At 56.7% G+C, this 24877-nt stretch overlaps 2 protein-coding genes across 6 annotated transcripts in view; one reads left to right on the top strand and one right to left on the bottom strand.

The window, feature by feature from the left end:
- The window catches only part of SLC5A10 (solute carrier family 5 member 10), a 71739-nt gene extending 65067 nt beyond the window's left edge, over positions 1-6672 (top strand). For all 4 annotated transcript variants that reach the window (XM_032176959.2, XM_032176958.2, XM_032176957.2 and 1 more), the window contains 5 exons: positions 1280-1430; positions 5650-5818; positions 5954-6169; positions 6396-6453; positions 6566-6672. In XM_032176959.2, the coding sequence (XP_032032850.1) occupies positions 1280-1430; positions 5650-5818; positions 5954-6169; positions 6396-6453; positions 6566-6672 (701 nt within the window). The remainder of the gene's footprint in view (positions 1-1279; positions 1431-5649; positions 5819-5953; positions 6170-6395; positions 6454-6565) is intronic.
- Positions 6673-6702: 30 nt separating this feature from the next.
- LOC116483178 (GRB2-related adapter protein) overlaps positions 6703-24877 on the bottom strand; it is a 31235-nt gene continuing 13060 nt past the window's right edge. The window contains exons 4-6 of one of the 2 annotated variants that reach the window (XM_032176961.2): positions 21693-21815; positions 10431-10599; positions 6703-8392 (exon numbers count right to left, since the gene is read on the bottom strand). In XM_032176961.2, coding sequence (XP_032032852.1) covers positions 8207-8392; positions 10431-10599; positions 21693-21815 — 478 coding nt within the window. In that variant the 3' untranslated portion in view covers positions 6703-8206. The remainder of the gene's footprint in view (positions 8393-10430; positions 10600-21692; positions 21816-24877) is intronic. The other variant, XM_032176964.2, reaches the window with a different exon arrangement.

Here is a 24877-nt window from a genome sequence, read left to right as displayed (position 1 = left end):
CTTGGGGCTTTGCTTTTTCTCTTCTGTTCTGGGCAAGGGGACTCACTAAGCCCTCCAGGGCTGACACTGAGCCATTGTCGGGCCACAATCCCTCTCTAGGCCTTGAGTTCCCTCTCTAAGAAATGGATGGAATAAGCTCCAAGTTCATCCATCTCCATGAGCAAGACAAGGGGGTGGGTGGAGAAATGTTTTGGGGAAAACTGTGATTTGACTCACTTTCCTTTGGGCTCCATCCCAGCCAGCTTCTGACAAGTGAACAGAGAGCCCAGAGACACCTGGAAGTCACACAACCAATCAGACACAGAACCGAGGCCAGACAACCCAGCCAGGCAATAAATGGCTGTGCCTTCGGGGCAGGGGGGCCCATGTCAGGCTTATCCTAGGACAGACGGGCAAGAGTTTGTAGAGGTAAAGGAGGTGCTTAAAATTGCAGGACTTCTTGTAGACAGACTTGAACTCATCCCCAGAGAGGGGAGGCGACCAGCCTGAAGCCACACAGCATGGAATGGGCAGTTGAGCATCCTTCCACCTTCTTTAGGGCTCCTCACCCTCAGGCCCTCTTGAGCCCACAACCCCCAGAAGGCCTTTCACAGCAATGCTACCCGCACCTCCTAGGGGAGCTCTCGCTCCCACTCTGGAAAACCACAGAGCCAAGGAGAGAGGGGATCCACTATGCCTGCTGGGTCCTGCCATGCACAGGAAGTGGCGGAAAATTCCAGAGACAGGGGCACTGCACGCTGGGGTGAGGTGTGCATCTTGTCCAGGGTGTGACCTTCAAGCAGAGGCCCCACCCAAGCCTTCCTCACCAACCCCACCGCACCCCAAAGTTCTGCCGCTGGCCTGCTGTGAGTCCCTGGGCAATCTCTTTCCTTCTCTGAGCTTCCATTTCCTCATCTGTCAAGCGGGTTAATCATGCTTTCCTCGGACGAAGGCATGGGTGTGAAAGTGCTTTGTCAATGCCAGGCTCTGCAGAAAGGAGAGGCCTGATCGCGGCCTCAGCATTATGAGTAATTACGGTCGGGCCTAAGGTTGCCAGCAAGCCTGGGGCTCAAGCAGCCAGCTCCGAAGTCCCCACGGTTTGTCTTTGGCCTCCCCAGTCTCCTCATTTTGGGTCTTGCTCACCTCAAATCTCCTCAGCTTCTCTCCCTTCCCGCCCTCTGCCTTGGAGGAGCATGCGAATGGCGGGCGGGCCTCAGGCATTAGAGCCCAGGCGGGAGCGGTTCCCGGGGCTGTCTTAAGGCCGGACAGGGTCAGACCGCATCCCCCCGTCCCACCCCAGGTCTGCGGGGGCTGATGATCGCAGTGATGCTGGCCGCGCTCATGTCGTCGCTGACCTCCATCTTCAACAGCAGCAGCACCCTCTTCACTATGGACATCTGGAGACGGCTGCGTCCCCGCTCCGGCGAGCGGGAGCTGCTGCTGGTGGGACGGTACAGGGGTGGGGGCCGGTACGGGGGTGGGGGAACACTACAAGGGTGGGCGCCGGCACAGACTTTGAGGGATGGGCGGGAGTTTGCCACTTAGAGAAAGGTGGAAGCCAGGAAGGAGGGAAGAGAAGGGCTAGTGTACCCCATCCATACCACCTCTCACATTGCTCTCCTGTCCACCTCTGTGTGATCGCAGCCCTCATCTGGATGCATCTCCACCCTCGAGCTGGATTCCTTCTGCAGGGGCCAGCCCTCCCTCCCCAGCCATGCCACAGATCTATCTCCCCAAAAACCTGGGCCCCCATTCCTCCTGATGGTTCCCAGCTGCGCCACAGGGGGCCCCCAGGCCAGCACTCAGGACTGGCCACACTTGGGCTGCCACGTCCCTCAGCCTCCATGGCCCTGGCTCCACTGAGCTCTGGCTTGTTTCCTCCCAGCCCAACTTGACCCCTCCTTTTTCAACTCGATGACTCATGCTGATCTTTCTAGACTCTGCCTGTGTTCCCTCCTCCGTGCAGTCCGCCCTGAGACCCTCAACCAAGGAATGAGCCTCCCTCCCCTTCATACCCCAGGGACTCTTGCCAGATTCTTCCCACAGCACATGTGGCCATTACAGGCCAAGAGACCTCCCCGACACCCTTCTCCACATATCTGGGCGCTTCATGAGGACCGCGGCTGTGTCTGGAGAACAGGTGGTGTTTGGTTACATAGTTCTTTAGTGGCAATTTCTGAGATTTTGGTGTACCCATCACCCGAGTGGTGTACACTGTACCCAGTGTGTAGTCTTTTATCCCTCACACCCTCCCAGCGTTTCCCCTGAGTCCTCAAAGTCCATTGTATCATTCTTTTTTTTTTGAGACACAGTCTCGTTTTGTCACCCAGGCTGGAGTGCAGTGGTACGATCTTGGCTCCCTGCAACCTCCACCTCCCGGGTTCAAGAGATTCTCGTGTCTCAGCCTCTTGAGTAGCTGGGATTGCAGTAGCTGGGATTGCAGGCGCGCACCACCACACCTGGCTACTTTTTGTATTTTTAGTAGAGACAGTGTTTCACCATGTTGGCCATGCTGGTCTCGAACTCCTGACCTCAGGTTATTCGTCCACCTCAGTGGGCTGGGATTACAGGTATGAGCCAGTGTGCCCAGCCCATTCTATCACTGTTACGCCTTTACATCCTCAGAGGTTAGCTCCCATGTGCACGTGTCTATTTGCGCCCTCCCCGGCCCTCCAGTCCCACCCTCCTGTTGTCCTCTGAGCAGTGTGGCTCACACTCTGCTGCTCGGGGGTCCAGCCTTCTGGCACAACAGTGCACCCCCTGGCCAGGAGCCCAGGGCACCCATCCTGGGGGTGGGGTCTCCTCCAGAGCTCCAGGCAGCTGTCCCAGGGATGCAAAACAGTCAGGCTTCTGTCGGAAGGGCCCTGTTGGGACACGCCAGAGGCAGGTGCGAGTGAGCTCATCCACGGGCTCACAGGATTCTCCAAAACAAGGAGCCTCCCACCTCTCACTGGGCAGGACACTTCCATGACCCTGTGTCCTGGGCACTTAGCCCCTTGACCACTTCTCCCCCTCTGGCTCCCCTGCCTCTCCTCAGAAGCTGTGTGGCCTGGGGAAGACCCTGCCCCTTTCTGACCATGCGTCTCCTCTGTGGCCAGACCTTCTAAGCCCCTCCATGCTCCAGCATCCTGGGCCCTGGATGCCCTCCTACCACCCAATGTGTGACACTGGTAGCCCCTGTACCTGCCCAGTGGCCCTCATGTCCCCTGCCCACTACTTCCTGGCCTCCTCACCCAGACTCCCACCTGCAACCAAAGTCCTGACCTGGCCTCCTGCTGCGCCAGCTCACCCAGCTGCCCATGCCCTTGACCCTCCTTTCCACCTCTTCTGCCAAGTCAACCCCCTGCCCCCAGCCCTGCAAGCCTGGCAGTCAGCCTCCCTGAGGAGCAGGGCACAAGGCTGCGTGGTGCAGGGCAGGTTGCTCGCCCTCTCTGGGCCCCAGTTCTCTCAGCTGCCAGCTGGATAGAGCAGAAAGGGCCCCGTGCCTGGTGTCAGGCTGGCCAGCTCAACTTCCCCTCCCTCTTACAGCACTGGGATACTCTCAACACCCCCAGCCCCTCAAAGCCGTGTCAGCTTCCTCCTGCCCTAAACACCACCATTGAAGTGGTATCTCCTAGGCCTCGTGGGTCATGGATCTCTGGTAGGTTGAATGGCCTGACAATAGTCTCAGTCAGGGAGAGGCCAGGCTTACAGAGAGAAGACCAACAGTCCAGAGGCCTGGAGAGGAGGCCACCACAGGGGCGGGTGCAGGACCATGCCGGTGACCCTGATGGCTCTGTCTAGCTGAGCAGAGGCTGGAGGAGCCATCACAGGCTGGGGAACAGTGATGACCCGCCCCTCCCTCTCGTTTGCCTGCCCCAAGCCCCCACACCCTAGTCCACTGTTCTGCCACTGCCCCCCCTCCACTCTCCCGTCTGTGTTCCCGGCTGTTCAGTCCACAAATGGGGCCCACAGCCTCCCGGAAACCCTGTGCAGGACTCGGAGAGATCTCAGACACCCCTCCTTGAGATGTTCCACAGTAACTGTGGCTGCAGCCTAGGGAGATGCTGGAGGGCACTGTCCATCCTGATGGTGGCATGAGAGGGAGTGGCATTCCAGGCAGAAGGAGCAGCCTCTGGGTTTGGGGGTCCTCTGGCAGCTAGGTAAGAAGGCTGGGTAAGAAAGCGAGGGCCTGGCTGGAGTGGCCCCGGCCCTGGCACAGAGATGCAGAGTCTGGTGTTGGGCGGGAGAGCTATGTGCAGAGGGCTGGGTGGGCGGGCGTTAATGGAGGCCCGCCTGGGCCTTTGATGAGGGCAGCGCCCGCCTGCCTGCCTGGCTAGGGGTTAATTAGCCTTAATCAAGGTGGCACCTCCTTCCTCCACCCTCTCCCTCAGTCCTAGAAGGGAAGAAAGGGAGGGAGAAAGGCGGACAGGCGCTAAGAGGACCCACCCTAGCTGAACACATAGCCTCTGTCACCCCTGCCACCACAGCCAGGGTTCCAGCTGGTCACCCACCACCCACCTTGGGGGTGAGGAATGCCAACTGACCCAGGACACAGGGGTGAGGTGCTCAGCCAGGAAGGAGCAGATGGATGCCTTGCCCCAGCTTCGTCCCCTTAGCTGGGTCCCATACCCCTCAAGGCTCGGGGAGGGGGTGCCTCCTCCTGAAAGCCCTCCTAGATTGATGTTTCCTCTGAGCTGCTCCAGCCTAGCCCTGAGCGTAGGCAAGAGGCTCATTTGTTTTCTTTGCTGGTCTCTGAGTGCTGGGCAGGCACCAGGTCCCACTCATCGCCCAGCTGGGGATCCTAGGGTAGTGTCCTACACAGGTGAGCACCTCGCCAATGGTTTGCTGGATGAACAAGTGTAGCATGTGCCTGTTGTGGAGGGGCTTTTAGCCTAAGGGAGAGGCAGGCAGGAGCTGACACGCAGGGGACAGGAGGGGATGGGCTCATGCTGGCCCAGCAGGGCTCCGGCTTCACAGCTGGGGAGTATGGGCTCTAACCCTAACCCACACCTCTAGCTCCAAACCTTGCATCCTTAGTAAGGAGGTTGCCCTGTGAAGGATGTGCAGCACAGGGCTGTCGGGGTGGGGATGTGCCAGCCAGAGGTTCCAGCTCCCGCAAAGGCCGGCCAGTGTGAAAAATCCTAGTGTCTTCAAAGAACCACCAGGAAGCCAGTCTGGCCCAGATCGGGGAGCAGTGGTCATTCATGCACTCACCAAATGCTTAGTAAGCACCTACTATATGCTGGGAGACACAGCAATGAACTAAAGAGATGAGGCTCCTGCTCTCCTGGTGCTTCCAGTTGGGAGGGGAAGACAGGCAGTAAACAAGTAGACACCCAGGTAAATGTGCATGTAGTGACTGGGACAGGTGCTTTGAAGGAGAGACAAGAGGGAGCTCCATGGTGGAGCTCCAAGGGCTGGCTCCGCAGAGACCCCAGGGCAGGGAAGGAGCAGACAGCACTTAGAGTCAGGAGCTGCACCTGCAGGAGCCAGGGAGCCGCCAAAGTGTTTGGAGCAGGGCAGGACTGGCCAGGTCACTGGTGGTGTGGACCAGAGGCCAGGGAGGACGCTGGAGCTGGGGTAGCAGGGGAAAGAATAGAGAGCAAGTCTTAGTGACCAGGGGAGGTGGGAGAGGGCTGAAGAAGAGCCTCCCAGGACGACCGCTGCCTGCCTTCCACTCGCCCGCAGGCTGGTCATAATGGCACTCATCGGCGTGAGTGTGGCCTGGATCCCCGTCCTGCAGGACTCCAACAGTGGGCAACTCTTCATCTACATGCAGTCAGTGACCAGCTCCCTGGCCCCACCAGTGACTGCAGTCTTTGTCCTGGGCGTCTTCTGGCGACGTGCCAACGAGCAGGTGGGTGTCGGGGGACAGGACTCGGCGGTCTGCTCTCCCTGAGGACATGCCACAATTTGCTCTTCCCTGTTGCCTGTGGGGGGGGCCCTGGTCCTCCTCCCGTAGCCCCACATGCCCTGCCTCCCTCCTCCCCAGGGGGCCTTCTGGGGCCTGATAGCAGGGCTGGTGGTGGGGGCCACGAGGCTGGTCCTGGAATTCCTGAACCCAGCCCCGCCCTGCGGAGAGCCAGACACGCGGCCGGCCGTCCTGGGGAGCATCCACTACCTGCACTTCGCTGTCTCCCTCTTTGCACTCAGTGGTGCTGTTGTGGTGGCTGGAAGCCTGCTGACCCCACCCCCACAGGGTGTCCAGGTGAGCCAGCCCTGACCCCTGACCCTGACCCCTAACGATTTCTTACTCTGGTCCCATTCTCATCCCCGACCCACTCTGACTCAGAATTTTCTAGCCCTGGACTCCCTAACCCCGTCCCTTTTTGAACTCGGCTGCCATCTTGCCATCCCCAACCTTTGATCCTGTCTGGGTCACCCCAACCCTGCCACCCCCCACCCCCATCCCTATCCTCACTCATTTCTTACAGATTGAGAACCTTACCTGGTGGACCCTGGCTCAGGATCTGCCCTTGGGAACCAAAGCAGGTAAGTGGGTGACCCTAGGCACTCCTCCACCTTGACCCTGGCCTGGAGGCAAGGGCACCAGGTGTAACCTTGTGTCCTTCATCTGTCCCTCTCCTTCTGCAACCCCCTCCAGGTGATCGCCAAACACCCCAGAAACACGCCTTCTGGGCCCGTGTCTGTGGCTTCAATGCCATCCTCCTCATGTGTGTCAACATATTCTTTTATGCCTACTTCGCCTGACACGGACATCCTGGACAGAAAGGCGGGAGCTCCGAGTCCTCGGGTTCACCCATTTCCCTCATGGGGATCCCGAGGCCACAAGAGGGGCAGATTCCCCTCATAGCTGCACAGCAGCTCGGTGCCCAAGAACTGGCCAAGCCAGCAAAGCAGGAGCCCTGAAAAATTAGGGGGGAAATGGGAGAAAAGAATGTGACATTTCAAAAACAGCACCAAAGCAGTCAGCATTGGAAGGAAAATTAGATTTCTGATGGACATCCTGATGTTGGTTTTACTGTTTTCATTTTGAACACACAGGCTGGGTCAGGAGCAGTTAGATTTGCCAGCACTCAGGGCTCTAAGGGTCTTGCGCCAGCTCTGGATGGAGGGAGAGCCCCACATGCCCAGAGCAAGGCCCCCCATTAAGGGACTGCAGCCACCTCCAGGGGCTCCTCCCTCCACCCACCGGCTCCCAAATGCCAGAGGGAGCCTCTTTGCCCTCCCTCCCTGCCCACCGCCCACCATCCCTCAACCATCAGCCTAGCTCAAAGCCTTTCCAAGTCCCACCTCACTTTTCCCACTCCCAAAGGTGCCCAGGCTCTGGGCAGGCCCTGCTCATATCCCTGATGGTGGCACATTCTCTGGAGGACCCTCCTGTTCTCGGGTAGGGGCCGTGCCCCACCTAGGTAGCTGTCCCATGTGGGATCCTGTAGGATCTCTAAAACCCAGCTCTGGCTCCAACTTTCTAACTGCCCTGGAGGTTTCTCAGCCTCCTGAGAGCTCTCCTGGGCCCTGGTCTGGGCAGAACCTGGGCCTAAACAAACAAGAGCCAGGGCAGCCATGGTCTCTGCGTGGCTGTGCCCAGGGCTCGCCCTCAGAGCTCACCTGTCCAACAGAAGAGGAGTGTGCCTCCACCTTCCCTACTGCCCCTTTTTCAGGGTCTCAAGGCCTGTAGCCCTGTGATGGGGCGGGGGTGCTGGGTGCCCCACGTGGAGCTGAAGTCATGGGGCTGTTGAGGAGTTGGTGTCCACCTGGAGTCTGTCCAGTGAGTTTAGGTCAACAGGTGTGCAGTCTGTCCTTTGAGGCTGAGCCACCTCCCAACAGCCCAAACAACTCCAGGGGCCTTTTGAGGGAGGGGCAGGCAGGCCCAGTTGATGGTCAGCCCAAGGTGAACCCACACACCATGGCCAGAGTTCCTCAGGTTGAGCCTCCAGTGGGTGAAACCTGGGAGTCCTTAACCTTCCTGGCAGATGGGGCCATTGACAAGAGGAGGTGGGTGGGGCCTCCACAGACTCCGCCCTGTGGTGTCATACAGCTGGCAGCCAATGGAAAGCAACCAGCCAGGAAGCCCCGGAGCCACCCTTGCTGGGTATCCTTGCTGGGGGACCTGGGCCATCCCAGTTTGTGCAAAGTGGCCAGAGGCAGTTAGAAGCCCACATTCAGTCCACGGCCGTCCACTGAGTACTGTGTGACTCTGACTGGGCTGGGGGTGTCCATGTCCTCTCTGGACCTCAGTTCCTGTAAAAAGGCCCATTGACCAGATCGGCCGCCGGGCTGCTCACAGGTGCACGGGCTGCACGTAACTCCGTGGGAAGAAGCCAACCCGCCCGCAGGACCGGCCCTGCCACCAGTGGGGGTCTGGGCGCTCCAGGACCTCGATGATGTCGCCACGGCGGAAGCTGAGCTGCGAGGGGTCCTGGGCTGAGAAGTCAAACTGGGCCTGGGCAAAGCAGGCCCCAGGTGACTGCAAGAAGAGGAGGTGGTTAGTAGGGTGCCTTCAGAAGCCCTGCAACCCACCCTCCCTCAGAGGCACCCAAGAGAAGTGATTTGCCACAGGTGAGGAGGGGTCTCCAGCAGCACTGGAGTTGAACTTTAAGTCCAGATCAGTGGTGGTGCCACCACTGGGCCTCCTGCTGCCCACACCCCCGCCTGTCTGCTGTGCAGATGCTGCATCTACATAGAACACAGCTTTCCCAGCCACCCAGCTGGAACCATAGGGCTGGTGGGTCAGGGGACCTGAGTCCTAGTCTTTAGGGTGGGATTTTGGTTAGGTCCCTGCTTCTCTTGGGATCTTATTTACCTGACTCTGCAGCAGCCATGGTAGGTTGCCACAAAGCCATGAGAATGGGCCTTATAAACTGTAAAGTGATGTGTGGCTAAGAGCCGTGTTTATTGCTCTTGCCCTTGGTCAGCCATTGAGGGACAGAATTGTCACTTTGGGCTCTCAGGCCTGGGCTCCACTCCTATCTATGCCCCACGTGTGATGCTGGGTAGGTCTCTGCCCTTTGTGGAACTCAGTTTCCCCACCTGTGAATGGCAGCTGGACAGGAGCTCTCTGCAGCACATCTGCCTGGCACCTTGACTACTGCACCCAGCACCCTGGCCCTGCCTGCCCACCAGGATCTCAGCTCTGAACCTGCAGAATCTCATCTAGGATGGGTGATAGGATCAGCAGAGAAGCTGTAATTAGCAGCTCTCTGCCCAGGAAGGAGGTGTCGTCATGGGTCCCAGGGAACTGAGGCAGCTCTGGAGTCGAGCCACAGGGTGGGTGACCCCACGGCCCGGGCCAGAGCGAGGTGGTGGGTGTAGGGGAGCTCTCAGTTGCCCCTGCCCCAGCTCCATCCTGGCTTCCTCACTCTCTCCCAAGGCAGAGCTGCCCCAAGCGGTGAACAGGGAGGAGGATGGAGATCTGGCAGACAGGGGCCCAGCTGGAGAGAAAAGTCCCCTGAGGCTGGGAGCTCACAATGACCTGGGCACTCAGGGTCAGGCAGGGAAGGCCAACAGAGGAGAAACTAGTGGGGGTCTCTCAAGGCACTGTTTGACTCCCCTGGCATATCAGACCCCAGGGCTCATCCTACTGAACAGAGGGAACACTGAGGGGATGAACTGGCCTCTGATCACATGGAAAGGTGGTGGGGAGGTGCTGGGAACAAGACATGGCTGGAACTTCTCTGCAGTGGTTATCAGCCTCTCCCCAGGCCTTGGCCACACTCCCCATCTCCTCTGCAGAGCCCAAGCTCAAGTGTCCCAGGGTCTTGACCTCTAGCCCCAGGCTTGCCAGGATCCCCACTCCTGAAGAAAACAGCCTGTTGGGGCTAACCCCAGTGGCTATTGTCGGCATCCTAAGTAGCTTCAGAGCTGGCCCTTGGGGCTCCTTGATGAAAGGGCTGGCTGGCAAATTGCTGTTATTGCGAGGTCAAGGGGTGGACAACCCCCACCCCCCACCCCGCGGCTTGCCAGGACCTCGCCCACGAGCACTCGCACTGCCCCAAACCCAAGGTCAACTCTTCCGTGAGCAGAAATCAGGACTGAGCCTACCAGGTAAGTGTCCTTGGATGAGTCACTACACTCTCTGAGCCTCAGTTACCTCATCTGTGTAATAGGCATGATGAGGCTCCCAGAATACAGAGACCAGTTCAGTGCATGGTACCCAGTACGCTCAGTGGGGGTCTGTACCTTCCTTCACTCAATGAACATTTATTGAGCACCTACTGTGTGCCACATGCTATTCTAGGAGCTGAGAACAAGCTAGACTGTCCCCATGGGATTTTCCTTCTGTCCTTTGCTTTGCTTTCCCTCTTCTCCTTTCCCACCCTTGCAAGTCTCACCACAGCCGCCACCAGGATATAACTCTGAAGCCTGGGCTGGACCCCTCTTGCAATACTAGGCTGCTGGGGAAGGGAGACCAGGCCCGTGCTTGGCCTCAGTGTCAGCATCTCCCCTGCTGCAGATGGCAGGAGACGCAGAGAGGCTCCCACAGGCCAGCCCCCACCCGCCCCTACCTTGAGCAAGGGCTCCTCGTCGCGCAGGAAGATCTGCCGCTTCTTGGCGATGGTGGTGGTGCGGTAGAAGTCGACCAGCTCGTTGAGGGAGTTGAACTTCTCCTCCCACAGGAAGTACTTCCCCGAGGCCTCGCGCAGCACCTTGAAGTGCTGCACCTGGTCTCCATAGCTAGGGGAAAGGACCCAGGGCCACCTCAGATGGTGGCCGTCCCAGCCTGGCATGGTCCCAGGGGCTCCCATCTCACTACCACCTGGAACCAGCCTGTCTCAGGGTGGGACCTGGATTCAGATAAGGTGCAAGTGGGAGAGGCCCCACTGACCCAGCTCCACATAGGGTCTGGGGAGTCTCATCTGGCAGTGGAATATGGGGTTAAGGGTGTGGGCTCCGAACCAGGCCACTTTCTCACTGTGTGACCTCATGCAAGTCTCTCACCTTCTCTGAACCTCAGTTTCCTCATAATGATAACATCTCCGTTATGGATAAGTGCACAGTGACTAGCATATTGGCAACAAGAAATGGGTACCTCTGAGTGTGTCGTGATCAGAGAGCATCTCCTTCACATCTCTTTGCTGTTCCCCTCAGCTTGGACCTACTCCCTGCTCCCCTGCTCCTCCCCGTCCCCACAGTCCCTTGGGGAGCAAGTCCTGGACTCTTCCTGACTAAGACCAAAGCCTACTGCTATGAGAGGAGCTCAGACCTGTTGGATGTCTCATGTCCTCCCCCCTCATGAACCTTCTGTGGCTTCTCCCTTGGCCTCAGGGTAAACTCTTAACACCTCAGACTCAAGATCTGGCTCCACTTACATGTCCAGCTTCATTTACTTTATATCCTCTTCGATGAAGCAAAAGGCCCCTTTCTCTCTCATTTCCCATCTGTGCCCAGCCTTCCTTCCAGCCAGCCCACTACCGCCAAATCACCCCAAGTACCTTCTAGCCCAGCGAAGGAGAGAGCCTGCTCTTTTTATTTTTTGAGGCGGAGTCTCGCTCTGTCGCCCAGGCTGGAATGCAGTGGTGCTATCTCGGCTCACTGCAAGCTCTGCCTCCCAGGTTCACGCCATTCTCCTGCCTCAGCCTCTCGAGTAGCTGGGACTACAGGTGCCCGCCACCGCGCCCGGCTTATTTTTTTTTGTATTTTTAGTAGAGACGAGGCTTCACCGTGTTAGCCAGGATGGTCTCGATCTCCTGACCTCGTGATCTGCCCGCCTCAGCCTCCCAAAGTGCTGGGATTACAGGCGTGAGCCACCGCGCCCGGCCGAGCCTGCTCTTTCAAACTGGCCAGAGGCAGAGCCTGTCCTGGCTGGGACTGGGCAGAGGAACTAACTGGAACCTCTCACACTCGGCATGTCCACCCAGGACAGGCCTTGTGGGGCTGGGACTGCAGGCGGTGTGGCTGTGGGTCAAGATCATGGCAGACATGACTGCAGCGCTGCCCCGCTGTGCTGCAGGGGTGGCTGGCCTGCCTCATGGCCCAGGAGGAGCAAATTGGGCCCTATGTTTCAGTTTCTCCACCAGTCATCCCTGGGGCGGCTTGCTGCTTTATTGATGTTTTAAGATGAAAGATTTCAGATAAAGATGTGTTCAAGGCCGGGTGCGGTGGCTCACGCCTGTAATCCCAGCACTTTGGGAGGCTGAGGCGGGGGGATCACCAGGTCAGGAGATCAAGACCATCCTGGCTAAACCCCATCTCTACTAAAAAACAAAAAAAATTAGCCAAGCGTGGTGGCGGGCGCCTGTTGTCCCAGCTACTCCAGAGACTGAGGCGGGAGAATGGCATGAACCCGGGAGGCGGAGGTTGCAGTGAGCCAAAATCGCGCCACTGCACTCCAGCCTGGGTGACAGAGCGAGACTCTGTCTCAAAAAAAAAAGATGTGTTCAAGGTTCCCACCCTCTGGTCTGTATGAGGCATAGGGCAAAATGAGATTCCCCCTACTCCATTCCAGTGAAGGGGTCCAAACCACTTCTAAACACACCTCCAGGCATTTGCACACAGAGTGTCCTCCAGCTGGAAGGAATTTTTCTTGAACTCCTCATGCCTTAGTGGGGAAACAGGCCCCGAGTGCAGCCGCAACCTGCTCAGAGCCACAGCAGCACGAAAGGCCAGAGCTGGGGCCACATTTGAGCTCATACATGTAAAACGTTGCCTAATGTCCTCCTGGTTGGTTATTATCACATAACAATAGCAATAATAATTATTCCAATTATGATATTACTATTGTCCCAGAGCTCATCATCCCAAGTCCATTTCTACTTTGCCATGTTGCTACCTGGGCTGTGCCCCCCAGAAGGCCCTCCCTCCCTGCCTCATCCTCTCTGCCTGGCCAAACCTTAGCTACCCTTCCCAGCTCTATAGCCAGCCTGCCTGGACTTAAACCCCAGCCTACCTCTCTGGGCCTCGGCATCCTGGCCTGCCAAATGTGGGCATTAGTGCACTCCTTGCAAGGGAGCTGAGAGGCCTGGGACCCTGGGGGCTGTGTGGGTGCTGCCAACAGAGCCACCCTAGGCCCACCTGGCTGGGCTAGGGGCTGTGGGGAGAACACAGAACAGTCCCAGCTCCCAACCAGAAAGAAGACAGTTTAGGACCCCGAGGGAGGGCACCTGTTCAGGTGGCTGGTGGAGCTAATAGCTGGGAAAGCCTGGAGCCCTGTGAGCCGGGTGAGGCAGGGTAGGGGCACAGGATGGCCACTGGGAGGTAGATGTCCCCTCAGCCTCCTGAGCCACAGGCTAGGGATCTTTTTGTTCACATTTGGGCTAAATCAGATCCAACCACCAGTCCAAAGCACTTGATGACTTGATGATACACACACACACACACACACACACACACACACACACACCCTCCTGGGTTGTAAATTGAAATCTGGTTAAACAATTTGGTTGCAACACATTTGCAAGCTTGGGTTCACCCACAGCCTGAGTTCCTTCGCGTCTATGGTTCTCCTGAACAAGAGGGTGGTGACTGTCACCCCAGCTGCCCAGATCTGCTGCTCCATCTGTCCTGTCCCTGCCTGTGGTTTAGTTTCTCCACCAATCATCCCTGGGGTGGCTTGCTTCCTTATTGATGTTTTAAGATGAAAGATTTAAGATAAAGATGTGTTCAAGTTTCCCACCCTCTGATCTGTATGAGGCGTAGGGCAAAATGGGATTCCCCCTACTCCATTTCAGTCAAGGGGTCCAAACCACTTCTCCTTTTTTTTTTTTTTTTGAGATGGAGTCTCGCTCTGTCACCCAGGCTGGAGTGCAATGGCGCGATCTCGGTTCACTGCAACTTCCGCCTCCTGGGTTCAAGCGATTATCTCATCTAAGCCTCCCGGGTAGCTGGGATCACAGGCACCCGCCACCACGCATAGCTAATTTTTGTATTTTTAGTAGAGACAGGGTTTCACCATGCTGGCCTGGCTGGTCTCAAACTCCTGACCTTGGGTTATCCGCCCACCTCAGCCTCCCAAAGTGCTGGGATTACAGGCGCGAGCAACCGGGCTCAGCCCCAAACCACTTCTAAATACACCTCCAGGCATTTGCACACAGTATTTCCTCCAACTGGAAGGAATGTTTTCTTGAACTCCTACTCATGCCTCAAGGCCCAGGTAAAATGGCGCATCCTCTGAGAGCTGCATCAGACCCCATCACGCAGTCAGGGCCTTCTTGGGTCCCTCAGCCCCTCTCATAGCCTTCTTGTAACTTGCTACTCATAATGACTTGCATATGAGACATTAAAAAGGCAGGGAGGCAGGAGTGGGCCCTGAAGATCCAGTCTAGCTGGGACTCAGCAAACAGAGTATCACTGCCCAGGCCTTAGGTCCTCATTGCGATGCTTTGTTCTCGAAACCCACTTCTGTTGGTTCTGAACTGGGATTGCAGCCCGCCAGGTGTTCTGACCCTGAACCCAGGCTCTGGTGGCCGACCCATTGCTCTAAGATGCATCCAGCCCTCAGGGCCACACAGCCAGAAAGAAAGCTAGTTCTCCCCATGAGAACAGAGGCTCTCAACGGGTGGAGCAATGGTCCCCAAATCTGAGACAAAGCTGCTCACGTGCCATCAGAGGACCTCGTTCCCAGTGACTCAGCCACTTGTGTTGCCCGCTGTGGGACATGTGTATCCATGTGCTCGTGATGCGGAGGTGGGTGTGCAGGCAGATGTGTGTCTCCCGCCCTGTCTGGCTTTCTGAAGCCTCTGAGCCCCATGACTCCCTGGTGCCACATGCTAACCAGCCCAGGGTTTACTGGACTTTGACCATGGTGCCCAGGGAGGAGCACTGCTTTAAGCAGTGGAGTGACAGTGACCCACAGCTGGGCAGGCGGGAAGCCTGGAGACAGGGATCCCAATGGCTCCACCTCTGGTGCACTGGGTACCCAGGCAGAAGGCCCTGACTCCCTGTTGGCCCCGAGGAGGGGCCTGCGTACAGGTGGCCCCACTCCTCTGGGTGAGGGGACAGAAAGGGTGTGGCGGGTTTGAAAAGGATTTCAAACCCAAACGACCACAACTTTGAATTTTATGGTATTTGAAGTTCATCTTTAGATACTTGGAAAGTTATCTAGAGCAGATAGAAAGTTATCTGGAGCAGTTTTCTGATCATATAGTAGAGTCAGGGAGTGGAGAACACGAGATAAGGGAAAGGGAGCCAGGGACCCAGGGATTCTAGGGCTTTCCAACCTGGGAACTGGAGAATTCTCAAATCTGGGAAACGCGCATGTGCCAGCCTCTACCTAGTCTGTGTGTGGCACATAGTAGGTGCTCAGTAAATGGCAAATCTTGTCCCTTCTCCCACCTGGTCCAAATGTCCTGCTTTACAGCAGAGGACAGTGAGGCTTGGGTGCAGCCCCTCCTGCTGAGCCAGCCCCTGCCTGAGGCCAAACAGTACTGTCTCCATCTCACAGCCCAGCATCCCAGCAGTCACTCCCTCTCCCAGCCTGGCCCTTTTCCCTAGCCTGGCTGGGCTCTTGCTCATCGCCCTCACCAGGAATAATGCCTTTTCCCTTTTCTCTGTCTAGTCTTGGCCTTAACCATCCTTAAAGGCCCAGGTGGAGCCTCGAAGCATTTGAGAACCTCCCCAGACTGGGGCGACCTCTGGGGCCTCTCCAGACCTCAACTCCACTCCCCTTCCCAAGGCCTGTGGGAACTTCAGGGATTGCAGGAGGAACTGAATCTGAGTCCAGATGGCCCTGGAACCAGGAGGGCTGGATCCAGTGCAGCTAGCTCTGCTGCGTGAGCCTCCCAGAGCCAGAGGAGGGAGGGGGCACTGGGATTGTGGGCCTGAGTTGGTGAGAGGAGAGGCTGCTGGAGCCGTTCACTTCAGTGGGCAGTGCCGGGGGTGTGAGAGCGTCTCCACTGTGTCTGAGCGTGCATTCCTGGGATGCTTGTGTGTGTGTGTCTGTGTGTGTCTCCCACTGTGTGGAGTGACTGTTACGTGTGAGTCTCTCACTGAGCAATCATGAGTATCTTTGTCTCTTTGTGTGACCCCTACATCCATCTACCCAGGCGAACAAGGGGCTAGGCTGGCCCCTGGGCTGTCAGAAAAGCCCCAAGGACCAAGTCAGGCCTAATGCTGGCAGCAGCCAGTCCTGCCCAGCGAGTTTTTCTGGCCTAGTGGCAGCAGCAGCAGCAGCAAAGGTAACAGTGTCAGCCCAGAGAGGAAAAACAAGGCTGGGGTGGGGGCAGGAGCCCTAGGACATCCCCTCCACCACCCCAACCAGGGTTTGTGGATGTGTGGACCCACCTGGGTGCTAACTGACTGCTGGGCGATCTCCATCAGGCATGGCCCCTCTCTGGCCTCAGTTTGCCCATCTGTGAAAAGGAGGGGTGGAACAACTTGTTCTGCAGCAGACAGGAACCACAGTCAAGCTGACCTTGGGAGGGGCAGGACACTGGTGCAGACAGACTCCTGCTGGGTCTTTGGAGCTCAGGTAGAGTGGGTGGAGGACAGACCAGGTCTGTCAGGGCACAGAGGTTGGTGGGCACCAGCTCTAAGTTACTTGCTGTGTGACCTTGGGGAAGTTGCTGCACCTCTCCAGGCTTCAGTTTCCTTACCTGCAAGCTGGGCTTCTGGGGATCATGCAGGTCTCCTCACTTCCTCCCTGTCCTTGCCTGCAGCCAGTCCCTTCCTCCTAAAATTGCACCCCCCCCCCACCCCTTCCCTGCTTCATTTTCTCCAAAGCCTTGGTCATTGTGTAAGATTTTATACAATTTCCTATCACTTATTGTCTGTCACCCAGTAGCACATGGGCACGTGAGGGACAGAGAGCTTTGCCCTATTTTGTTGGTGGCTGAATCCCCAGGCCCTGGGACAGGGCTGGCACACAGCAGAGGTTCAGTGATCAGATGGGCAGGGCAAACACATGTGCATTCACTCCAGGGTACCTCTGGCTAGAAAGCAGGCAAATATGTTACTTGGAGACAAACTGTCATTTATGGCAGAAGAGTCCACAGTAGCTTGGATAGGAGTGTGGGGCAAAAGTTAGGCAGCCCAGACAGTGCACGCCAGCCTTGGCCCCTGGCCCACTGCCCGCCAGCCCAGACATGCTCCCTGTAGGAGGAGGGGGACAGCCCTTTGTAAACTCATAAAGGGCAGCTAGCTATGGCCACAGTTGCTCTGGGAGGTAGCATGAGGCCCATAAACCCCACCTCTGACAGCTTTACAGGGCTTGGTATGAGTATGCCAGAGATGCCATGCATAGTGCCATCAGAGTTCCCAAGTACCAACCAGCAAGGGTGGAAGAGCTCTTACACACAAATCTGCCAAGTTGTCATTTTCCTAGATGGCCATCGGGTCACCTGGCTTCCCAGCATCTGGGTTCCCTGACTCCCTGTGCTGCTGCCTCTTCTCTAAGAGTGTTGGATTCATGGGCACGGGGTGGGGGACAGCCTTCCAGGCCAGGAAGGGCTCCCTAATTCCTCCCCAGCTTGGTGTGCGGTCCTTGGGGGCTTAATATAATTGTGATAACTGGCACTTATCATGTGCCAGTCATCATAAAAAATATGTTACATAGCTGTCCATTTTATAAATGAGGAAACTGAGGCTCAGAGGGGTAACTTGCCCAGGATTATACAGCAAGCAGCTAGCAGGTGTCAGCTGTTGCTCAAAATACCATGCTCTTAGCCACATGCCCCATTTGAGTCTCAGCTTCCAACTCTGACCCCTGCTTGGTGGTTGTCCAAGGACCACTGAGAGGCCCCATGACAGATGATGGACAGAATGGGAGCAGGACCCAGGAGCCTGGGCCCAGGCAGGAAGAAACCAAGGGTCAAGGGCTCCACCTGCTGGTGCTGTGTGCAAACCACAGCCAGCCAAGCCCAGGAAGCTCCTGACAGTTTTGACCTGGGCACACTTGGCCAGTATGCCTTGGACAAAGTGTTGGGGGGCACAGGCCAGGATTTCTCTGAGGGTCGCTTCCAGATCCCTTCCCAGGAAACACCGGTTCTGGCTCGCCTGCTCAAGAACTGCTCCCTAAGACTGTCCATCTTCCTTCCTGGTCAGAAAACACGTTGTTATCCAAACACACCCTTCGCTTCCCCACCTCTAGATCTCTACTCATGCTGTTTCCTGTGCCTGGCATATCATCTACTCTCCTTGTGCACCAAACTCCTACTCATGCTTTAGAGCCCAACTCAGATGTCACTTCCTGGTGCCTTCGCTATGTGGAATGTATCCACTGTCATTGAATTTCATTTATTCATTTGCTCATCATAGAGACCCCTGGGCCAGGCTGTGACCATTTCCCCTTCACATGCCTCTCGTTTGTCTCCTGTTTCAGTCCTGCCTTGTGGTTCTCACACAGCTGATGCTCAATAAATGCGTGCTGAGCAAACTCACAAGGCTGGCGTGTTCAGGTCTGATCATGTGCGTGTGCGCAGGTGGCTGCACTTACAGAGAGACGCCTGAAGAAGGCAGCACACTGGGGCACTAACTTTGAGGGTGAGGCCGCGTGATTTGTTAGAGAAGGAAGCTGGAGGGCGGAGGGAGGGCCAGCCCCTCCCCCTCAACTCGGGCTCCAGACGTAGTTTGAGTCCCCTGTGCCCCCACTTTGCTGGGTGACCTTGGGCTTTGGGCTTGGTTCCAGGAGCCACTCAGCCAGGCCAGCCCGCCTGGCGGACGCCATTCCCAGGAGATGACCAGGCCCTGGACAGCCGACACTTGGAAGACTGCCACGTCCTGCCTCTGCAGGAGCCGCAGCTCCCCGGGGCTGCAGGAAAGTGGGGGCTGGGCTGGGGGGTGGGGGGTGAGCCCGCGGGGACTCCAGGCTCCAGGTGCCCACACCATCCCGGGGGTGGGCAGTCAGGGCCAAGAACGCACAGTAACCCCCCAACACACACGAGCGTACACACACACATGCTGACAGCACTCGCATTTTTAAGATGGGGAAATAGAGGCTCAGAGGGGGCATGCGTGTTCCTGCCCCTCAGGATCACCAGCCTGCCCCCAGGAGAAAAGGGAAGGAAACAAGGCTGATCGCTGGTTCCACCAATTGGGGGCCCGGGCTCAGGGTGAATGTGGGGGGCTGTGACCCCTGAGACGTTGGATCTGCCTCCCTGATATGGTTTGGATGTTTGTCCTCTCCAAATCTCATGTTGAAACGTGACTCCCAGTGTTAGAAGTGGGGCCTGATGAGAGGTGTTTGGGTCATGGGACAGACCCTCATCAGTGGCTCTTTGCAGTAATGAATGAGGTCTGGTTGTTGAAAAGAGCCTGGCACCTCCCTCCCCGACTTGCCCCCATCTCGCCATGTGATGCACCGGATCCCCTTCCCCGTCCACCATGCGTAAAAGCTTCCTGAGGCCTCACCAGAGGCACATGCCGGTGCCATGCTTCCTATACAGCCTGTAGAACACCAAGTCAAATAAACGCCTTTTCTTTATAAATTACCCAGCCTCACGTGTTCTTTTATCACAACACTAAATGGAAGAACACACCCCTAGAGCCACCTTCCTGACCATAGGCTCCTATCCCTTGCGGGTGCTTCCAGGCCCAGGGGAGCTCGCCACCCTGCAGGGCCAGCAGCCAATGTGCTGATCCCACACGGTGAATAGCTTGAGCTTGTTTCAAAACAGGCCGGCTGAACACATGGGAGTCACAGGACCCGGCGGAGCCTGGAAGGCATCAGGTGGGTGGGAATGCTTTTCCCACAGCAGGAGCCCTCATAGGCTCCTGGCCCAGCCTGTCTGAGTCTGCCTTTGTCTGCTTCTTTCGGATCCCCTGACTCCAAGCCCCATCAAGCTTGCATCTCCACACCCAGCCCCAGTGTTAGCTATCGACTCAGGCCTGTATTTCTTTGTCTTTTATTTTTATTTTTATTTTTTGAGACAGAGTCTTACTCCATCACCCAGGCTGGAGTGCAGTGGCACAATCTCGGCTCACTGCAGCCTCTGCCTCCCGGATTCAAATGATTCTCATGTCTCAACCTCCCAAGTAGCTGAGATTACAGGCGTGCGCCACCATGCCTGGCTCATTTTTGTATTTTTAGTAGAGACGGGGTTTCAGCATGATGGCCAGGCTGGTCTCAAACTCCTGACCTCAAGTGATCAACCCACCTTGGCCTCCCAAAGTGCTGGGATTACAGGCGTGAGCCACCACACCTGGCCTTCTTCATCCTTTAGGAGATCATGAGAGGCCACTCTGCCCTCCTCTGGGGCCACCCCTTCCTTCATCCCTTCCTCCTGGCTGGCCTCTTTACCACCCCAGTGCTAGCTCTGCTGGTGGCAGTAAGAGCTAGCATGGTAAGCACCTCCTCTGTTCCGGGCTCTGTGCCCACAGCAGCCCTGAGAGCTGGTACTGCTGGTGGTCCCCCCGCACACCTCCACGCCTGGGCCCAGCCATTTCTCTGTGTCCCCTCATCAGCCCCTACCCGTACAGTCCCAGAGGCCATCATCTCCCTCCTGGCTCCCCACGGGCCTCCCTGCCACCACGCTCTCCCCCAACAGTTCTTTCTCCTCACAGCAGTCAGAGTCATCTGCTAAAAATGGAGTCCAATTACATCTCTCCCCTGCTCAAGACCCTCCATGGCTCCCTATTGCTCTGAGAGAAAACCCGACCTCCTTTCAGGCCTTCTGTGATCACTGGATGTGGGTGGAACACCAGCCCCTGCCCTTTGCTCACTCTGCTCCAGCCACGTCACCTCCTCCAGGTTCCTACATGCCCCAAGCGCATTCCCACCTCAGGGTCTTTGCAAATGCTATTCCCTCTGCCTAGAAGCCTCTCCTCCCAGGTCCTCCTCATTCCTGGGCACCTGGGAAGCCTCCACCTCCTAGTTCAGATCTTTGCTGCAATGCCACCTCCTCAGAGAGCCCTTTCCTGACCACCTTGATTCATTCTGTATTAACGTGTTTTCTTGTTCACTCACTAAGACTGAAACCCACGACAGCAGCAACTTTGTTTTTTTCCCATTTGGATTCCCCCGCCCCTAGAGCATCCTAGCACATGGCACATAGTCAATAAATATTCCTTGAATTAATGCATCTAGATTCTACCAGGGCCTAAGAGTAGGAAGGACAGAGACCAACTAGGAGCCTGACCCTGTCTACCCCCACCCCCATTCCTGCTGCTACCTTCCAGCCTGGATTCCTCAATCACCCCAGGGTGGCCCTTTAGGATTGGATTCTGTGCTGCCCAGAGGCTGCCACACCACAGCTGAGGGCCGCCCTAATACAATGCCAGATGTTCCCCAGCACGGCCACCCTGCCTCCATGCCAGGGACTATTCTAATTGCTTTAAATATACCAACTTGTTTCTTCCATGCAATAGTGAAGAAACAGGCACAGAAAAGGTAAGTGACTTGCCCAAGCTCACACAGCCAGGAAGTGGCAGAACCAGCATTTGAGCCCAGGCAGCCTGGCCTCAGGGTGCATCTTCCCAACTATATCACAGAGTGGGACCCTGTGCGGAGCACATCCTGGACACCCGCCCTGGGCATTTCAGCACTCTCCTGCCCTCAGTCTCTTGCCACATCACCACCCTGGACATCGCCCTCTCCTGATGAAGAACCTATGATGGCTCCTATGCTCGTAGAAGCCTGGACCTTCAGCCTGGCATTCGAGGCCTTGCATAGCTGGCCTGAGCCTGCTTTCCCAACACACCCCACTACTCTGGGCTGCACCCTGGGGTGCCCAGACCATCGCTTGTGTCCAGGCCTCTGCCGGGACAGCTCCCCCTGCAGGGATGCCATTCCTCCACCCTTACTCCGTGAGCCCGTCCCGGGCCCCAAGGCTCAGCTCAAATGCTGCCCACCCCCCACCCACCCTCCTCTGCACACACCCCCAAGGGCCAGAGCTCACTTCACAGAGACAGAGAACTCCCCTGGGGAGCTCTCGCTCTCCCGGATCAGGAAGGCTCCCAGATGGTTCCGCTTCATCAAAATCTCTTCGGCCAGCTGCCGGGAAATCCTGCCTGAGTACCACCTGTGGAGAGAGGGAGCCGGTGAAGGCAGTGTGAGACCAGGCTGTCAGCCAGCCTCCCACCCTGTGCCAGGTGTTCAAGGTCTGAGACAAGGGAGATGTGATTGCACCCATTTTACAGATGGGAAAACTGAGGCACAGAGAGGTGAAGCAATACACCCACAATCACACAGCAGAGGCAGGCAGGAGCTGGAACACAATCCCAGCATTTTAGCTCCTGAGGCCGGCCTCTCCTACCATGCCAGCCACACACACCCTTATGGAAACAGAAAAGTCACACTCCAGTGAGCCACAACCCAGCCAACCTCAGTCTAACTTTCCCTTTGAGATGGTAGATTCTTCAAAGTCAAAAAATAAATCAGGCTCAGTGGTGCATGACCGTAGTCCAGCTACTCAGGAGGCTGAGATGAGGGGATCACTTGAGGCCAAGACTTTGAAACCAGCCTGGGGAATAGAGACCCCCCCCACCCCTGTTCCTTAAAAAAAAACTTTTGGCCAGACGCAATGGCTCACGCCTGTAATCCCAGCACTTTAGGAGGCCGAGGCGGGCGGATCATGAGGTCAGGAGATCGAGACCATCCTGGCTAACACGGTGAAACCCCGTCTCTACTGAAAATACAAAAAAATTAGCCGGGCGTGGCGGCATGCGCCTGTAGTCCCAGCTGCTGGGGAGGCTGAGGCAGGAGAATGACATGAACCCGGGAGGCGGAGCTTTCAGTGAGCCAAGATTGCACCACTGTCCTCCAGCCTGGGTGACAGAGCAAGACTCCGTCTCAAAAACAAACAAACAAACAAACATTTTTTTTTTTTTGAAACAGAGTCTTGTTCTGCCGTCCAGGCTGGAGTGTGGTGGCATGATCTTGGCTCACTGCAACCTCCGCCTCCTGGGTTCAAGTGATTCTCCTGTCTCAGCCTCCCGAGTAGCTGGGACTACAGGTGTGTGCCACCACCCCGGCTAATTTTTTTTTTTTGTATTTTTAGTAGAGACAGGGTTTCATCATGTTAGCCAGGATGGTTTTGATCTCCTGACCTCATGATCCACCCATCTCAGCCTCCCAAAGTACTGGGATTACAGGCGTGAGCCACCGCACCCGGCAAAAAAAAAAAAAACAACTCTTTAAGTCGAAAATATAAAAACATGACAAAAATAATAGTAGCTTTGATCTGGTGAGGAAATACCCATTTCACAGTCTCTCCTGCCCTGAGAGTGCTGAAATTTTTTTCACAGGCACAAGTTCCTTTTGCTGCTGACCAAACGGAACTGGGTATGCAGAAGGTGCCTGGTAAATGCTTAGACTCTTGCAAGATCCCCAGGGTCTGGGAGTGAAACTCCTTTTCCAGTCCTGCTGATCTTGCTGTGTGGTTCCTGGTAGCTCCTGGTAGCCCCTGGCCTCTTCAGGAATTTGCCACTGCTATAGGCTGACTTTGTGTCCCCCAAAATTCAAATATTGAAACCTAATCCCCCATGTGACAGCAGTTAAAGGTGGGGTCATTGGGAGGTGATTAGCAGCCCCCATGAATGGGATTGGTGCCCTTATGAAAGAGACCCCAGAGAGCTCACTTGTCTCTCTGCCATGTGAGGACACAGCTAAAAGACACAGCTGTCTATGAACCAGGAAGTAGCCTCATCAGACATGAATCTGCTGGCACCTTGATCTTGAACTTCAGCCTCCAGAACAGTGAGCAACAAATGTTTGTTGTTCATAAGCTACCCAGTGGATGGCATTCCGTGACAGCAGCCTGCAGGACTAGAACACCCACCATCGGAGGGGCTGTGTGGTCTCTGACTGGCTTTCCTAACTCCAGTGTTTTAGCCCAGCTTTGGCTCTGACCCCTTTATTGTTCAGATGGGGAAACTGAGGCCCAGAGCAGCCAGAGGTCTCATGGTGGGACCATGACAGAATGTTCCCCTTCACTCCTTCCATAAATGCTCCTCTCTCTGAGTCAGACTGAGCTTGGCACAGGTGGTGGAAGCCAGGCGGGGCTTTTCCTGTTGTTTCGGATGTTGATGAGCCCTCGGGGCTGAGTGCAGAAGGCGTGCGGTGCTGCACATGCCGCTAGTGTCCTGGCCATGTCCCAGCGCCAGCCTTGGCAGGATGAAGGCTGCTCAGTACAGACCTCGGGGCTTTTTTTCTGGTGATTGACATATTTGGCCTGGGTTCAGGGCAGGCTGAGGCTCCCAGGAACAGTCTGACTCCCAGTGGTGAGCAGAGGGGTAGACGCCCCAGGGCCTGGCCCTCCGGAGGGATGACTCCTAGGTGCGCATTCTGTACTGTCTCCAGCTGGCCCTGGTCCCCAGCCGGATGGAGCTCTGGTTGCCCCCAGCAGCGATGACGCCAACAGTGTGCCCCACTGGCTCCCCCCCTTCCCTGTCCTCTTCTCCACTGTTATATAAATTCCTTGTTACCAGGTTCGTGTCTCAGGGATGGCTTCTGGAGAAGCCCGAACTCCTAGACATGAGATTCTAGACCACTGCTGCCCCCAAACGAATGGGGGCCCCTCAGCCCCTGTCCCAGCGAGTTTCCTCCTGGGAGGGGGTGTGGGGAAGGTAGCCGCTGGGTATAGGGCTCAGGGCAGCCATCCAGAGAGCTCAGCCTGGGTCTCCTGGGGTTTGGAGACCTGAAGGCAGGTGCCCAGTCAGCCTGGGTGTCTCAAGGCCAGAGGTGAATGCCACAGGCTGCAGCAGGAGGGGAGCATAAGGGGCCCAGGGTTGGGGTTACGAGGTGGGGGGCTGCAGAGAGCTTCTCCACCAGGAAGCCCCCAGCTCTGTCCTGGAACAGTGCCCAGTGTGGCCCAGGGCGGGAGTTTCCTGAGGGGGCAGATTTCTTCGAAGAACCCACAAAACTCCTCAGGCGGCATCAGTGTGTGGGTGGCTGTTGCCCTCAGAGAGCGTCGCAGTCACACCCTCCCAGAAGTCTCCCACGTCCCCTACCAGCCCTGCCCCCGCCATGGCTTGACAGATGGAGGCAAGAAGAAAGCACTTCCTGAAACCCCCAGGGCCCGGCTCCTTCCCCCACACCAGTGTCACTCCATTTGTGGCCATCTCGCATCATCCCTGCTTTACT

Source organism: Hylobates moloch, unplaced genomic scaffold (genome assembly GCF_009828535.3).
Source record: "Hylobates moloch isolate HMO894 unplaced genomic scaffold, HMol_V3 SCAFFOLD_15, whole genome shotgun sequence".
In the NCBI taxonomy this organism is placed as follows: Eukaryota; Metazoa; Chordata; class Mammalia; order Primates; family Hylobatidae; genus Hylobates; species Hylobates moloch.
This window is presented reverse-complemented; position numbering and strand designations above follow the sequence as displayed.